General features: G+C 26.9%; 1 protein-coding gene across 2 annotated transcripts in view; it reads left to right on the top strand.

The window, feature by feature from the left end:
- The window catches only part of LOC129983803 (activating signal cointegrator 1 complex subunit 3-like), a 74,137-nt gene that overhangs the window by 35,215 nt on the left and 21,564 nt on the right, over positions 1-17,358 (top strand). For both annotated transcript variants that reach the window (XM_056093439.1, XM_056093440.1), the window contains 8 exons: positions 758-877; positions 4,145-4,399; positions 5,309-5,482; positions 7,242-7,482; positions 9,096-9,349; positions 11,868-12,039; positions 13,608-13,828; positions 17,013-17,098. In XM_056093439.1, the coding sequence (XP_055949414.1) occupies positions 758-877; positions 4,145-4,399; positions 5,309-5,482; positions 7,242-7,482; positions 9,096-9,349; positions 11,868-12,039; positions 13,608-13,828; positions 17,013-17,098 (1,523 nt within the window). The remainder of the gene's footprint in view (positions 1-757; positions 878-4,144; positions 4,400-5,308; positions 5,483-7,241; positions 7,483-9,095; positions 9,350-11,867; positions 12,040-13,607; positions 13,829-17,012; positions 17,099-17,358) is intronic.

Raw genomic sequence — 17,358 nt, 5'->3', positions numbered from 1 at the left:
TAGTGATATTATTATATATATTAATTAGCTATAACTATATTTGGAAAATACATAATAAATCATTCTAAATTTAGGACAGAAATTGTAATCTACTGTAAATCATTGACAGTATGATGATTATATTATTTTCTTGAAACTATTATTGAAGATTTGAAGCATAAATAGGCATAGAGGCATCTTTAAAAATAATGATTTAAAAAAATCATATTTAACTGTTATAATGAGCATAGAAATTAAGGTATCCATTTCAGTTTGAATGTTTTCTACAACCTGTAAAAAATATGAATAAGAATTCTATGAAATTACTTTAAAATGCCTGAAGGAAGAAATCTTTTGAGATTATGCATGCAGTTGATCTTTAAAGAGAGTGGCATCTTTCTATTCACTAAAAATAAATGATTGAAAAGGCATAAAACTTGCCAAAAATTCATGAGAGTTTATATAATTGTAACATTGTGTCTTTTAATTTTATAGTTAGTACCATTATGTATGTAAAACAAGTAAAGTTCTGTTCATGTAAAACATAAAATTTTGATATATTCAAATAAAGCAACTTATTAAAAATAATTAATTTCTAGAAAATTTTCATTGATTTAAAAAAATGTTTTTGTTCTCAAATTATTTGTTTAAATTTTAATAACAGAATTATGTTTTCATATCTAATTTATATTACTAGTCAAGGTTTATGCCTAATATTCTTACTATTTCAATTGAGATAATGTAATCTGAATTTTTTTTTGTTATTATTATTATTTAGATAGCTCTTGGCACAGTAACTAATGTTGATGAAGGTAGTGAATGGCTGAGTTATACTTATTTGCATGTGAGAATGATACGGAATCCACATGTTTATGGCTTGAAACCTGAAAAGATAAAGGTAAGTTTTGAATTTTCTTTAAAAAAAAATTCCAAAACATCATTATTATTATTTTGATATTTCTTATAGTAATTAATTGCTTACTCTTTCTTTTTCAAAGTAAAATAAAGTGTGCAGTGTGCTTAATGTGTTTTAGTGATGCTTTAAACCATGATTAATTAAAGAGGCATTTAAATTGTAAAACTGATATTTCATGATCTGTAATATTTTTCTGAATTTTATGCTGTGATATCTTCTGTATTAAAAACATTATTTAAATAACCACTCCCAACATAATTTAAAACATACATTGTTTTAAAAAAAACACTAAGATTTGAAATAAGTTTCAAATAAAATAATTTAATTCATTTTTTTTTATTCCAGAGATTTGGTAGAAAATCATATAGAAATTTTTTTAATTTCATATTTTTAAAAGTCCTTAAAAATATTTTAAAATATCAAAAAGTAAAGATTACTTTCAAAATTCCTTGCATTAATTCAAAAATAAATCAAAGGAGGGGAAAATTCAGAATGATGAAGCTTTTGCTTCAAGCCTAGTTAGTGGTTTGTATATACCTGTTGCTGAAAATTGTGTAAAAGGTTTGGAATATATGTTGACTAATTAGATAAAACAAGAAAAAGGCTATGAAATGGATTGTTGTGTTGCAAGTTCAATAAATTGCAAGTTGTTAATCCTCTGACTGCAAATTTTTTAAATTGCAGTTAAATTTATTTCAATGCAACATTTACAAACATGTTCAAATATTTTTAACACAAAGCAAATTATTGTAATATCTTATCTGATAATTGCATGACATAATTCAAAATTGTAACAGTAAAACACATCATTCTGTGAAGTTGGGGATGTTAATACTTACAATTGATTTGTAAGCAAATATTTCAATAGTATCTGCTAAGGTCCTACAAGTTTAATTCCCATTGTTTTATACCCATTTGAATAAAATTAGATTGGCCCTGATGTTGTTGGAATTGTGATTTTACTTTTACATGGCTATTGATGTTGATTTTTGAATTGATTTTATGATTTGCTACTTAATCTGATAATGTAGAAAAATATAAAGATTATGGTTCATCCTCTTCCGATTCCTCAAATTTTTAGGTAATAATAATTTTTGAAAAAAAAAAAGAAGAAAGAATCATTACTTGAAGATTTCATTAAAATTTCTGTAATTATTTGAATGGGATTTCCGTGTAGATCTCCTTAATTAAAACCTCATATTTTTATTTGTCTTCCATTTTAGAATTTATATAAATGGTAAAAATGGAAGCACTAAGATTTTCCTACCTAAATTTATCAAAAAGGGTCAGAATTTTTAAAAAATTTTTAAGGAGCCAATGCTGATTTATGATGCTGTTATCTACTATTGTTCATCATAGTTTGCTATAATTGAATTTTTATTTGTTTTAAAACAAATGCATTTGTTAAATGACAAAATTTATTTAACAAGAAATAAAATTTGTTATTTTGAAATTTTATTTGCTGTTAATGTGTTGGTTTTTCATGCTACATTAGAGTCCAATTATTGCATGTCTGACATATGCAGTGACATGGTTCTTTTGCCAATCTGCGCCCCTTCCCTTCTTTTTAAATCCCCCCCCCCACACACACACACTTACACACACTTTTTTAACAAAAAAAATGTTTGCAATTGATCTTAAGATCTGTTTTTATGGGGGGGGGGACAAAAAGTTTCCCACTTCAACCCCAAAATCAAAATTGGATATAGAGAGGAAATTCTAAAAAAAATTTTTGGAAGTATATCTTGAATGTTAAGAACATTTTGGAAGAACATGAATAATTTTTAGTTGCAATGTGCATCAGCAGTTGATCCTGTTTTTTGGAAGTATTCTTTTTCCTTGTCTTTAATGAAAAGTCTTCCTAATTTGATGACTCATGTCATTAGTGTTTCAGAAAGAGATTTTTATGACTACACAAGTATTCTGCTGATAGTTTATGACAACCACAGCAGAAAGAGACAGTGAATAACTGATGGATGGAAGTTGAAAATTCCAGACATTTTCCACTAGTGTCAAAAAGGACAAGTGTCATGCTCACTTATTTTCATGGGTCTAAGTTGAGTTGAGTTTAAGTATTATAAACTCAGTTATTCACTTCTGAAACAAATAGGCTAAATGTAGCCATTTGAGGCCATTTAGGCTGTGAAATATAAATTTATATATCTGAAAAGAAATCTGTGGTTTATTTGTATAAAAAAAATGAACTATCTTATAGATAAAGTAAGCAAAAATCTCTGAAAAAATATTAATTCAACAGTAAGGAACTACGGAGCACAATTCTTAGGTAAAAGAATTGTGACAAACAATCAAATCCAAGGGGGAAACTAGCATCAAAGAAAGCTGCAAAGAAAATATCTAACAAAGCTATCGCATTGCAGAGAAATATTAATCAGAAAGAAAGAAAAAAATCAGATCCCAGATTGATTTCAAAATATTTTTCCACATTTGAATCTTGTCCATGAAACGAAACTGCTTGTTGTACACATGTGACTGTTGCTCTAAAGCAAACTTTAAAATATCAATTGAGTCATGCTAGTAAAAGACCTATAAAAGAAAGAAAAGAAAAGCCAGTAAAAAAAAATGTATCAGAGATATGCTACAAAGGTTCATTTACTAAAATGTGCCAATGAGATAAATTTACAATAAAGTGCTAACTTTTCCTCATATTTGTTGTCCTATATACATTTAAATTTGACCTACATAATACACTTTTTAAAGTGAGGAAATCATATGCTGTGGATTACTTACTTTTATAAATATCTTTAAATATATTTAAAAACCAATTGGGTTGTAGTCTTGATAATGTTTTCTGTACATTGACCATTTAATTCATACTTTTTACATGTTTTTTCTTCACGCATTATTTCATATTGTACTTTTTGATTTCCTCTTTTTTGCCTTTTGGTCAATCGCATCCCTGCATATGATGAACTTAAAATCATTTATTACATTAGCATTAATATATTCTGTCTAAGCATATCTGTTATCCTAATCTCAAACAAATAATAACCTCTTGATCATTTTCTGTATAAATTCGAAGCTTTTCAGGAAAAATAACAAACTTTCATCCTTTGTCACAGATTTTAACAGTCAACAGAATATAGTTAAATGCAGTTTCTGTTTGAAATAGCGAAACTTTTTAAAATTTTGTTGTTGTTTTTTTCATAAAAAGAGTATAATTTTGCTTATTATTGTCAAGTATTTTAAATTTATATATATATATATTTATATTTATATATTTACTTTTAGAATGATTATATGCTTTATGAACACAGAAAGTCTTTGATCCACAATGCAGCTCTTAAGTTGAATAAAGCTCAAATGATTAGGTATGATATTCAGAATGGTTTCCTGAACATTACTGATATGGGGCGAACTGCCAGTCACTTTTACATTAGTACTGAAACAATACTTCGTTTTAACGAAAAACTCCGGGGCAGTTACATGCATGATGCTCAAATTTTTGCACTAATATCTCAAGCCCAGGAATTTGATCAGTTAAAGGTAAGTCATTTTTTTTTTTTTTGTAATTATTTATTACAATTTGATATCAGTTAAAGTTATATTTATATGACATATATCAGAAATTTGACTTTTACTGAATGATATATATTTATTTTATTTAAATTGAAACTATTTTCTGGTGTTATACAAATAAAGGATCTTATGCAAATTTTAATGGATATAAAAATTCAATAATTGTCTAATATGAAAAAAATTTGTAATATTATTACATATTTGTTAATACTCATATTATAACATATTTATTAATACTCATAACACATTAATTGTAAACAGATATTTGTAACTTGGGATAATGTTTTAATTTGTAATAATGCAGTATGAATTTCATCAAAAGGAGAATGAAATAACATTAAAATATTTTTATAAAAATATAAAATGTATGGATTTATATTTTAGGTCAATATTATTCATATTAACCTTTAAAAAAAGAACAGATATATTTTTTTTATTAATGTAAGTTATAATATTAAAATTGCATTACAAGCTGGAATTTTTAATGTTTACCTTTAACTTGTATTTTATATACATTATGAAACTTTACTTTTTTGTGTTTTCGAAACTTTGGTCTCCATACAATAGTTACTTATTTTATCCCAAAAGGAAATGATAAATGAATTAAAACCTTTATTTTGAAAATGATGAGTATGTATCTTTTTCAATCATTTTTGATTTATTAATGTATACAAATAATTTTCAATTTGCTTAACTTTGTTTTCCACTCAGAGCAGTTTTAATGATTTTTTTAATAATTATTCTATCATTCATTATTAGCAGAGTAATTACATAATTAATACATAGATATTAAAGATTTGTTTTATCATGCCTATATATCTTACCATGCAACTGTAAATTAAAAGGGAAATGTATCATTTTGTAAATTACTTTCAGGTAAGAGATGATGAAATGGTAGAACTTGATCATCTTCTCCATGAATGTTACTTACAAGTTGGTTTAGGATGTGAAAACACTGAAGGGAAAGTAAATATCTTACTACAGGCTGCTTTATCAAGACTTCAAATTGAAAGCTTTTCTTTAATATCTGATCAAGCTTATGTCATGCAAGTATGTTAAATTACATTTATTTAGTGATTCAAGTAATGATTATTTGTGAAATTTTTAAAATTGGGTTAATTAAATAAAATTGATATAAATGCAATAAAGTATTTTTTGTGCTTACATAATAGTTGATATAATTATTCTTGATACCACCATAAACTTATGTTTTAATTTGACCTTTTTCGAATGAATTCACAGAGATATTATTATTTCTTGATTGCTGCAGTTTTTCTTCTTATATAGTAATAAACAGATTTTTATTCTTTCTTTTAGCATAAATTTATCCACTTCTGGAATTCAGAATTTAAAATAATATCTTAATAGTTCCAAAAAGTCATAATTCTGTTTCTCTTTAAATACATTCAAAATCAAATTTGCTTTCTTTTTTCACTTATATTCTCAGAACTCTTTTGAAACATATATAATAAAGTAATTTTAATAATGCTAAGAACTATTCCTTTGCCGGCGTACTGGCATAGGGGTAGCACATCTTCCTCGTGATCTGGGCGTCCTGGGTTCGAGTCCCGGTTTGGGCATGGTTGTTCTTCCATTGTTCTATCTGTGAGATGTGTGAATGTGCCCTTCTGTGAAAAGGGGTTGTGCAAGCGAATGAGTGATGCATGAGTAGCAAAGTCGTACTTTTGGCCCTAGTTGGTGCTACTATAAAAACCAGAGACACTCCCCCACCGGCTTAAATCGCTGTCTTTGTAACAACGAGCTTGTCCAATGGCAAGTGCCATAAGAAACAACAACTATTCCTGTTGCTCCATTTTTTTTTCATTCATAAAAATGCATACTGTATCAAATCAATATTTTATTAATTAATGAATGAGTGAAAAGAGGAAGATGTCAGTTACTCAAAAATCATGCAATTGTCTGTAGATTATTTTTTCATGCAACTGAAAATTTTTACTGCATAGTTTATGGATATTCAAAGTGTTCTTTATTCTGATGCATGACTGCCAAATATAGAGCTGCATTTTTACAGTATTTACCATTATTACGAATGGTATAGCAAAACACAAGTAATGAAAATGTTCCTTACTACTATGAATAAGTGTGCTTCCTCATCAAATGTGTATTAAGCTGCTATATTGAGGGTGAATTAATAAACTTCTGTGAAACATTTTTCTAAGAAGTATCTGATCATATGCAACGCAAAACTTTGGAAATCGCAGAATAATTTGGTGATTTAAATTGTAAACTATACAATTGTAATATCATCTTGTTTTTACACTCCCACTTTAACATTGTATTTTTTACAACACTTTTTGTGGCTTCATCAAATTAAGTGATATGTGCTTTCTCCTGTTTTTAAAATTAATATTTAAATCTTTATGTAATTTATTTAATTAGAATAAATTTTTAAAATGATTTATATTTTTAAATTGTAACTATTCAAAAACTGCTTGAATATTTTTTAGATCCATAGCACAAATTTGGTGCAAAATTATGTTCAAGAATTTTTCATATTTTGAAGCAATAATATTATTCATTGTCATGATATTACTTATGAATAACCAAGACTATTCTGTTGGTTTTTTTTTTTTTTTCTTCCCATACTTCTTTTTATGATTTACATTGGATTTCTAAGATTTCTTATTTATTGCTAATCTGAGTTTCCTCCCCTTTTAAAATTAGATAACTATGAGCATAATTTTTTGTTTGCTGTGCTGATAGTTATTATATTCATTATAATTATTCTTAATATAATTTTTATTTTGTCATATGTGCATAGTTTGAAATAATTGCTGTATTTTTTCAGAACGCTACTCGTATAGCTAGAGCCTTGTTTGAAGTGTGCCTTCGCAAGAACTGGGCTATGTTAGCTTCTTCTTTCTTAAGGATTTCTAAAATGTTGGAGAAACAAATGTGGAGTTTTAACCCTCCTACCTACTATAGCCCTCTGCATCAATTTCCTGAACTAAATCGAGATGTTCTGACTAGAATTGACAAAGTGAGACAACCTATTGAAAATTTACAAGATATGAATGCAGAAGAAATTGGTAATTTTGAAGATATATCTTAAATGAAGGAAATCATAATAACTTTATTATTATAATTTTAAATTTTAAAAGTCAAGTCTGAAAAAAGATATCAAATTACCTTTTGTTTAGTGTAGTGCTTATTATATAATATACAATATCCATTATGTTATATTTGCTACATTTTATTTTTTAAGAAATTAAGTCATTTTTTTCATTTGTTTTTGCTTGCATATTAAATAACAGAACAAAGTGATTTAAATTTTAAATAGATTTTTTTTTTTTTTTTTTTTTTTTATGATATGAAACTAATCAACATTTGGATATTCAAAAATATCTATCACGTTTTCAATTTCTTTTTTTTTTTTTTCCCTCTTGCTTAGAAGTTTTTGTCATAAAAAGTATTGTTTATAAAAGAAGATGAAAAATATCACATCTCTTTGTGATTAAAGGTGATCAAAAGTATATTGTTACGAATTTCCTGCGATATGCTTAGAGTAAATTCAATAAGCAGAATCCTTTTAAAAAAAATAAATAAAGCTATTTATTTAACGAAGACTACAAGAATAACACTGCGCATTCAATAGCTCAGTCACCAGCCTACAGCTTGCTTGCTGTCTAAGGCTCCAAAATACCACTCCTAATCTTTCGTGCTTGTTTTTATATGCTCTCTGCCGGAAGTGACGTCACTAACAGGAAGTTATGTCATATTAGAAAAATCCAGAACCTTGGAGAGAATTCAAGAAATCAGAATCCCTCTAGAAAATTCTCTCTGTCGCCAAGGTTTCCAACTTCCGTCGCCAAACTTGGCGAAATGTCGCCAAATTTGGCGACAAAAATTAGTTGCCTAAAACATCGCCAATGAGCTAATATCTCGCCAATTTGGCGACTTGCTATTGAAATACAATGGGATACATATAACATTCATTATCATAAGACAAATTACACCAATTTACAGAATTCGTTTATATATACAGAATATTGTTTATAAAAGATGAAAAATATCACATCTCTTTGTGATTAAAGGTGATCAAAAGTATATTTTGAGAAAAAGTTTGTTAATAATGATTTTAAATAATGAGCTTTTCTTTAAAAGATATAGAGCTGCTTCCAGCTTGTTATTTTTGATTATTCTGATACCACTTTATGCTTTTAAAAAACTTGTTTCAAAGAGTTAGACAGATGTATTAATCATCTGTAATTTAAGTATGAAATTATATCATTTTAAATTATGATATGTTTATGAATCTTAATATTTATAGTGTTTTGGCATAATAAATTAATTAGTCTAGTAAAGTCCAAAAGGAATTTTCCCTTTAAAAATAACACTATATTTTTATGACTTCATAAAAAGGCTTTAATTCATAATTATGTTTGTATTTGTTGCCTGCAAAATCTTTCATTGTGCTGTTAACTAAAATAGAATATGCAAATTTATTCAGAGCAGAATATAATTTTTTAATTTTTAGAATAGATGCTTTATTTATTTTCATTTGATGTCTCTTATCAAAAATTTGAAAAAAATTATCTAGAAAATTAATTGAATATTTATCAGAAGCTATTATATTTCTTGTTGTATCTTAACGAGAATATATTATTTAATCATGAATGTTGTGATTTGTTTCATTCTGTAGGCTATAAGCTTCGCTGTTTCAAGGAAAGGCATATCATCAAAGACTGTCTGAAGCGCATTCCAAATCTAGAAATTGAGCCTTTAGTGCAACCTATTACTGACAGTATATTAAGAGTTACTCTGAATATCAAACCTGATTTCAAATGGTCTGATAAACATCATGGAACTGGTTCTGAGCCATTCTGGATATGGATTGCTGATCCAGAAACCGATTCTATCTATCATTTTGAATATTTCATTCTTCCTAAGAAGCAGGTATGCGACTTCATTCACTAATATTTGAAAATAAAAGATTTGATGTTGATAATAAGGAAAAAAGGAGACTAATGTTATTAATGCAAAATCAATGCCACCTTATCCATTAGGGTTACAAAGTTGCAGTACTCCCTGAAATTATTAATTAAATAGGCATCTTCTTCTTTATCTAATTTATTTACTTTTCCACTTTGAAAGTGCAATGCTTTATGCTTACTTTTTCACTCTAAGAGTTAAATTTTTATTAAAAATGGAAGGGAAAACAATGAAAATATGAAGAGAAGTCAATGGAAGGAAAAGGAAAATGCAGATTGGAACTGGTCTTATAACCGATGAAAGCTCACTTTGCAGACCACTTAGGTATTGATTTGAAAACCAAAAGCAACATTTTCCACATTTTGTATTAAGAAGTATCAGAACTGCTGTTCGACCTAACCTAATTGAAATGCCAGCAATTGATCTTTTTCTTCCCCATTTATTTTCATTCTCTCATTTTTTTTTTACCCCTCTTGATTTTTCTTATTGGATGTTTATGAACTTTTAACTTTTCTTCTTGTTTTCTCGACAGACATATATTTATTTGGTTAAATATTCATTACCTTTTATTAGAGATTATTCTTTGAAGGAAATGGGATGTACATAATTTTCTCAAATGTTATTTAGATGAAAACTTTCATAAGGAAGGACAAATTGTTATTGATTTTTACATGTAAAAAATGTTACAAAATTGCATTTTTGTATCCTAGCAAAAAATTGAATATAAAAATGAAGATCATTTTATAATAACATTCAAAAATCTTCAGGCAGTCTTGATAAATATTTTTTGCATTATTGCTAATTTTTGAACTGCTAGCCAGCACTGAAATTTCTTATATTGATCAATATTCTTCATGTAGACTCTATTCCAACTAGTAACTAACAATTATTTTTAAATTGGCAGGAGTAGTCTTCCCAAAATTTTCTTGTTTATGGTAAATATATTTGTATATTATTAATCAATGCCATGAACGAACAATAATTATAAAATAACCTATTAGTGTATCATTTTGATTGGGTTCTTTTGCATTTAATTGTAAGAGTGTAATTAATATGTAATAAATAGCAAATTGAATGTATATTTCAAATGCTCCCCCCCCCCTCTTTGATTGATTGGAACTGCAATTTGATACAGAATTGCAATTATAGCCACAAGATCACACTACAAATTTCATATATCTAAATCATATTGTTTTTGAGTTATTCCATTTACATATTTGTGGCACAAACCACTAAACAAATTTGATTCTTAATTTGATACATAGTTATACTTTAAATGTGAAATCTACGTACTCAATTTTATCCATCTAATTTTCTTCATTTTGTAGTTATTGTGTTAACTTATATTCTAACAGCTATTCTGAGAGACTTCTTCCGGATGGATTGTGTTCAAAATTTGATAGAAATCTATAAATTTAGTGCAAAAATCTTTTCATTCATCTCTGTTCAGAGTGTCTTTCATTTATAATGTTCACTGACAAGCATAGTTCCAAAAAGTGTATTTTTTAAATTCGTAGACATCTGAAACATGGAGATTTGTCAAAATCTTGACAATTTCAATTTTTTCTCTTTACATATTTCATACGCAAGAAATTAAAAAGTACAGAAATTTGAGAGAAAAATATTGCTGTGGTAAACAACTTTACAAATAATTGTTTTTTAACAGTATATGCAGCATTAATAGAAAGTGTCATGTCTGCAAAGGTTTCTTCTTGGTATTCTGCATATGATCCAATCCAAGTCTTGTGAGTTATTTTTCACATTAATTATCTCTTTTAGTTGTTTATTCATCAGCACTCAGTTTCAATTTATAAGAAGAAAAATATACAAAATATTAATAAAAACATCTATTACCATACTTGTCTTATTTTTTTTTTGGTATCCAACAGTAATGACTAAAAACAAAGTTGAGTCAGAAGAATTATATGCCTCTCAATTATATAAACAAAGCTCCATGATAAACTATTAAAAATGCATTTTTAGATGTGCAATTTTTATTTATTCTGGCCCAATAGTATAAATTCTCAAATAATTGAGGATCGTTTTAGAATTTTGTATTTCGATGTATTTTGAAATCTGAAACAATGCCAACAAGCATACCTAATCTTAAAAGTTGACACAAATCCAAAATTTTACTTATTGATGTAGTCACTTTATATATTTTGTAATTTTCTTTTGGATTTAATCTCATTTGAAGATGCTTTAAGCTTTTCATCTTAAATCTCTCTCTCTCTCTCTGACTCTCTACATGTTCTTTTAAACTGTTTAATGAACTGCCATTCCTTTTTCACATATCTGAACTTTATAGAGCATAGTTCATTTGACATTTAAATGAAAAAGGGCATTAACTTTTTTTTTTCCATCAAATTACTTTTCCAGGTTCTGGGAGCTGTCTTTTTGTTTGAATAGTCCAACTTAAATAACTATTTGCTTCATCAACAAAAAGACTAAAAAAAGGCATTCCTTTTATTCTATATTTCAGGTCATCAATGAAGAAACTCAGACTCTTGTGTTTACAATACCACTTCCTAAGGATGTGAGGCCTAGTCAGTATTTGATACGAGCTGTTTCAGATCGGTGGCTTGGTGCAGACAGAGAATTTGCAATCTCTTTCCAGGACTTGATTCTTCCTCAGCATAAACAACCCCATACAGGTCAACTAATGGATTATTTTTGTTTTCATTTACTTACATTAAATCATATAGATAGAAAAAAAGTTTTTATGAAGTATATGTGTATTCTGTTTCATAAGTATTAATTTACTTATCTTGAAGGTTGGAATTAGTAGTTTGACTTCATGTCAATAATAACTATGGTGCTTTTTTATTTTCTTTATTTGGATAGATAATAAAAACTTTTAGAAAATCTTTTAACCAACATAGAATAATATGTTCATAATTTTATACATTTTATTAATCGTTTGTGATAGTTACTAATCATTCTTGAAAGTCTAACTGTTAACAAATTACAGCAGCTATAAATTCTTAATAGAATTTTGGAAACAAGACAATTTTTTGCAGTGATTATTCAAAACTAGTTTGAAATCGGACACACTCACTTTAAAAAAAAAAAGTTTTATTAGAGCATTAGGCAGTTGCTGCTCATCCATTTGGGTTGCAAATCCTACATTATCACAAAAAGCATTATTTATTAGCTTATTTTATAATGATTATTGGCTTTTTACTTCTTAATAATTCTGTATTTTGATCACCTACATAGTAAACTATATATTAGTTATTTTTTCTTTTTGTAATCACAAATCATGAAAGCTTTTATCACATCCTAAAATGCTGTGTCATTTTGACATTAAAACCATGAGCTATCAAGCCTTCAGTATGAAAAATATTTTGGAACACTGCTAAACTAGCAAAAAAATTGGAAAGAATCGGTCTTCTAAAAGCTGTTATGAAAATAGCATACACCAAAAGATATGGAAAACTGCAAACTGGCTTTTTTTCTTTTCCCCTTCTCCTCCTATCTACCTTGTTATCTTTTTTTTTTTTTTTTTTAATTATTTTGTTTTAATGCTTGGGTGAAGGAAATGTTTACAACTGTGAACATTCGGTACTGATATGTTTTTCTTTATATCTGTTTTGCCAATTGTTCAAATATCTTAATAAGCAGAAATAAACATATTTTGGAGGTTTGATCATGATCATCATTGTAAAATATTCTTTGAGCACCTTGAAAATGAAGATTCTAATTTTGATAACTCTTCTTTTTCCTATCTGTAACAGTTGTTGATCTCATATTCTTGGCATTTGCAAAATTTACAATATTGCTAATTCAAGGTATTTATTACCTTTAAGCTCTTTTAGCTGGCTAAGAGCAGTTCGAATGCAAATTGAAGAATTGTGCTTTTTTGCAATATAGTATTTACAACAAAGATGTCAGCTATTGTATCTTCATTTTGATCTTTTCTTCCTTTGCATTTTCCACCAAAATTCTCTTATCAGTTGACTTTCAGTGTTTGTAAATGTGAATTATCATCTAGTTTATGAAGAAGTAGTACAAAATAACCGAATGAAAATTTTCAAATTATTTGAAAATGCAAGAGACATTCAAGCAGCTGAAAATTGACTTCGATAATAAACTGCTTCCTTTTTTGTGTTGTTACATATATATAGAGATATTAAATATTTTCCTTTATATATTAAATAATTTTTATGAATGATTTCAGTGTATAAATTTACAAAATTTAATTTAAATAACTTTTTTATAGATCTTCTAAATCTGCTTCCTCTCCCAAAGACTGCTCTAAAAAATCCATTGTATGAAAGTTTATATAAATTTGATTACTTCAATCCTATTCAAACTCAGATTTTTCACACTTTGTACCATACTGATCATAATGTGTTACTTGGAGCTCCAACTGGTTCTGGAAAAACTATAGCTGCAGAAATTGCTATACTTCGAGTATTTAATGAATACCCTGGTTCTAAGGTAAGCATATTAATAATCTAAATTACATTTATACAATTCTTGTTATTTTAATATCTTTATGATCAATAATTAGTATATTTTGAAGTTGGTTTAAAATGTATTGTTAATGATGATGGTATTATGGGAATATTACCATGTAAAAAAAGGTTTAGACATAATTAAAATGAATTTATATGTTATGGATGTTTAACAAATCAAAGATATCTTTGCAATGACCTTTGACTCAAATTAAAAATTTTTAGAAGAAATATATATGTAATTCATTATTTGAAGTTTTTATTTTATGGTCAGAAGGAAACAGATGTTGGGAATCAGATATAACCATATACCTTTACCATGTTAAAACATGAGAAATGTACAAAATTGTAAATATTTTTACATATATAAATGGTGTTCAATTAGTAATGCATAAATAAATGAGGAATAGTTAAGATTTATTGTATCTTAAACGTATTTGTCATAATTTTATCACATTTGTTTTTCTTTAATATCAAGCTTATAAAACTTTTTTTTAAAGATTTCCTTCATATCAAGATTCATTTGGAACAGTTGTACTCTCAAATCTTTCTTCAGTTTTTGGGTTTCCCCATTTTTGAGGTGTGGGGAGGAGGGATCGGAAAACGTCCCTTTATATTGGCCATATCTGAGTCAGCGTTTTCGTGAAGTAACATAAGATGATGGAAGGTTTTTCAAGTTATTTCAACTAACTATTCAAAGAAGTCAGAATTCTTTCTTCCCCATAACATTCCTTCTTCTCTTCTTTGTGCTATTCTTGTGCTTTTGTTCCAAGCTTTTTGGTAATGTGATGACTGATTTTGAGAGATCTTCCTTCAGCTTTTATTGCACATGCCACTTGTAATCAGCTGAGAACTCATGTAATTAGGAAGAAAATTGCTCTTTTTTTATTTATTTATTTTATAGAATATGTTTCTTTTTTTTTATGGAGCTAACATAATATGGCCAATATGTTTATTTTTTTATGAAATGCCCCCCCCCCATTATTTTTTGTCAGTTTCCTAATTTATCCTTCCGTGCACTCCATTCCTAATATGCTGGACAGATGTTTTAGATCACTGTACAGATCGTTTTAGAAATAATACAAAAAACTTCTCTAACTGATTTTTTTTCTGCATATTAAAAATAACTTTTTTATGATAAATGTCTGTATAAATATGTAGAATACTTTTATTTTTCATAATATCAAGAGCTCATGTCAATAACTATATTATTTTTTAAGATATAAATAAAAATCCAAAATCTTATTTTAACATTAAGAGATCAAAATTTTGCAAGTTCATAATTTTGGAACAAATATACCTGAATGATGAAATTTGGTTTCAGGGAAATTTTGATGTAATTTTGAAATTTAATGAGGTAAATGATTACATAGAAGATTTTGAAATGTGTTCTTATTTCAACATATAGATGACCCCTTATAAAAATTTTAATTCAAAAATCTTTTAAAGGTACAATAAATCTTTTTTAATGATACTATTTTTATGATTGTATGATGAACAATGCCAGAATAAAGCTGGGTGGCTTCTTTTTTTCCTCCCCCCCTCGTGATTATTTTGTCTCATCTTAAAACAGTGTTAGCTTAATATTATTAAATGACCCTGTTATTGAAAATTTTCAACAGCTGTCTTTTTAAATTGTGTGTCTGAATAAAGAACTAATGCACCAGTTCACATTTGAAATTTTTTCAATTTGCTTTGCTTTTTAAAATAGAATATTTAATAAAGAGTTTGCTTAAAATACTGAACAATTACTAGTGGAATTTAAATGAATTATTGATGTTGAAGAATTTCCTAGCTTCCCATCTTATTGGACATGCAAGAAATATACCATCCAGACACAGTTTTAAAAATGAAGCTACTTATATGTGTCAAATTTTTATATATCTTATTTTGTTTTTTATATATATCCTATTAAGGCATTTATTGACTCAAACAACTGTAATTTCTTATACCATTTAAAGCTTCTTCAAAAATAGATGTGTATATCAATTTGTAACTGTTTAGAAATTAGCTTTTAGACCATGGGCAGAATGGACACCCTGCATTTCATAATAAATAGAGGAAATAATATAGTAGAAAATCTTTATTATTAATGAGAATGAAATAGATTTGCTATAATTAATTTTAATCTATCATCAGTTTGTATCGGCTATATCTTAATATATTTCATGAGTGAATCGAGTTCAAGTCACAATCATTTACTGCATGCATTTTTATTTAATAGTATGACTTTAATTCCAGTTTCACAAATATATAATATGTAACTAATAGGAGTGGTCTCTCCAAAACTTTCTTGCATACTCTCTGAGGCATTATCCCAAACAATGTCTTGCTTGGTATTGATATCCTTTTATGTGAATTCAACATTTTTACTATTTCTATAATTTTATCATTGGTGAATTTTTTTGGCATACTATTAGAAATTCTGTTTGGGTTTTAAATGCATTTTTCCTAATCGAAACAAAAATTTAACATAGAACTATAATTATAGTCACAGAAACACATATCAAATTTGATATAGAACCATGCTTTAATATGTCATTACACACTCTTGTAATTTTGACTATAAATTCATTTATAATATTATATAGTGATTATAAATATTTTATTTAGAAATATTTAAAAATTGCATTTTAACAATGAATGTTATTGTAATTTTTTCAAGTCATGAATTAATTTTTAAATAGTTTCATTAAATTGAATTATTTAAAAAGTCATTTGAAAAATAAGTGAAGATCAAAGAATAAGGGATTTTATAGAATCTAACCAAAATATTTTATAAGATAAATCTTATTTCTTTTTTTTTTTTTTTTTTTATCTCTATAACTACTCTTGAATCTTAATGAGAATTATTTTTCTCTATATTTATTAAATTCTTTCTTAAAAACTTTTTTTGTCATAAATTATTGAGAGTACTCTTTTGATATATTATTTTGGTTTTATTTTACTCGAATTTTTTCTTTCTTTTTTAAAATCTGTTGGCTTAGAAAGATTTTTTTTTCCTGTTAATAATAATTTTTAGCCATATAACATCTATTTTTGCTGTTGTGTTTGTTTGAAATTCTCTTCATATTCTTTTATTCTTGCATCCTTTAATGCTTTTTTATGAGTTTGCTATTTTTTATGCTATTTGATGATGTTTATTTAAAAGTCTATTCTTCTTTCAGGTTATTTATATTGCACCTTTGAAAGCTTTGGTGCGAGAAAGAATTGAAGATTGGAGGGTTAGATTTCAACAGCAGCTTAGAAAGCGGTATGCTTTATTTTAATAAATTGTAAAATGGAAAAATATAATGTGCAACCATTGCAATCATTAAATATCATAGGTAACAAATTGTTCTGGTTTTGGTCATCTGTTTAAATGTTTTTTGCTTTTAGCATATAATATAATGTAAATACAAAAATAAACTTCATTAAAAATTTTGCTATATATCATCATTTAGTATATCATTAATTAGATTTTCTGAATTGTTCTCAATGAACAGTATTTACATGGCATTTCAAGATATATAC

This window comes from Argiope bruennichi, chromosome 9 (genome assembly GCF_947563725.1).
Source record: "Argiope bruennichi chromosome 9, qqArgBrue1.1, whole genome shotgun sequence".
NCBI lineage: Eukaryota > Metazoa > Arthropoda > Arachnida > Araneae > Araneidae > Argiope > Argiope bruennichi.
Note: the sequence above shows the minus strand (reverse complement) of the source record. Positions and strands in the feature narration are given on the sequence as shown.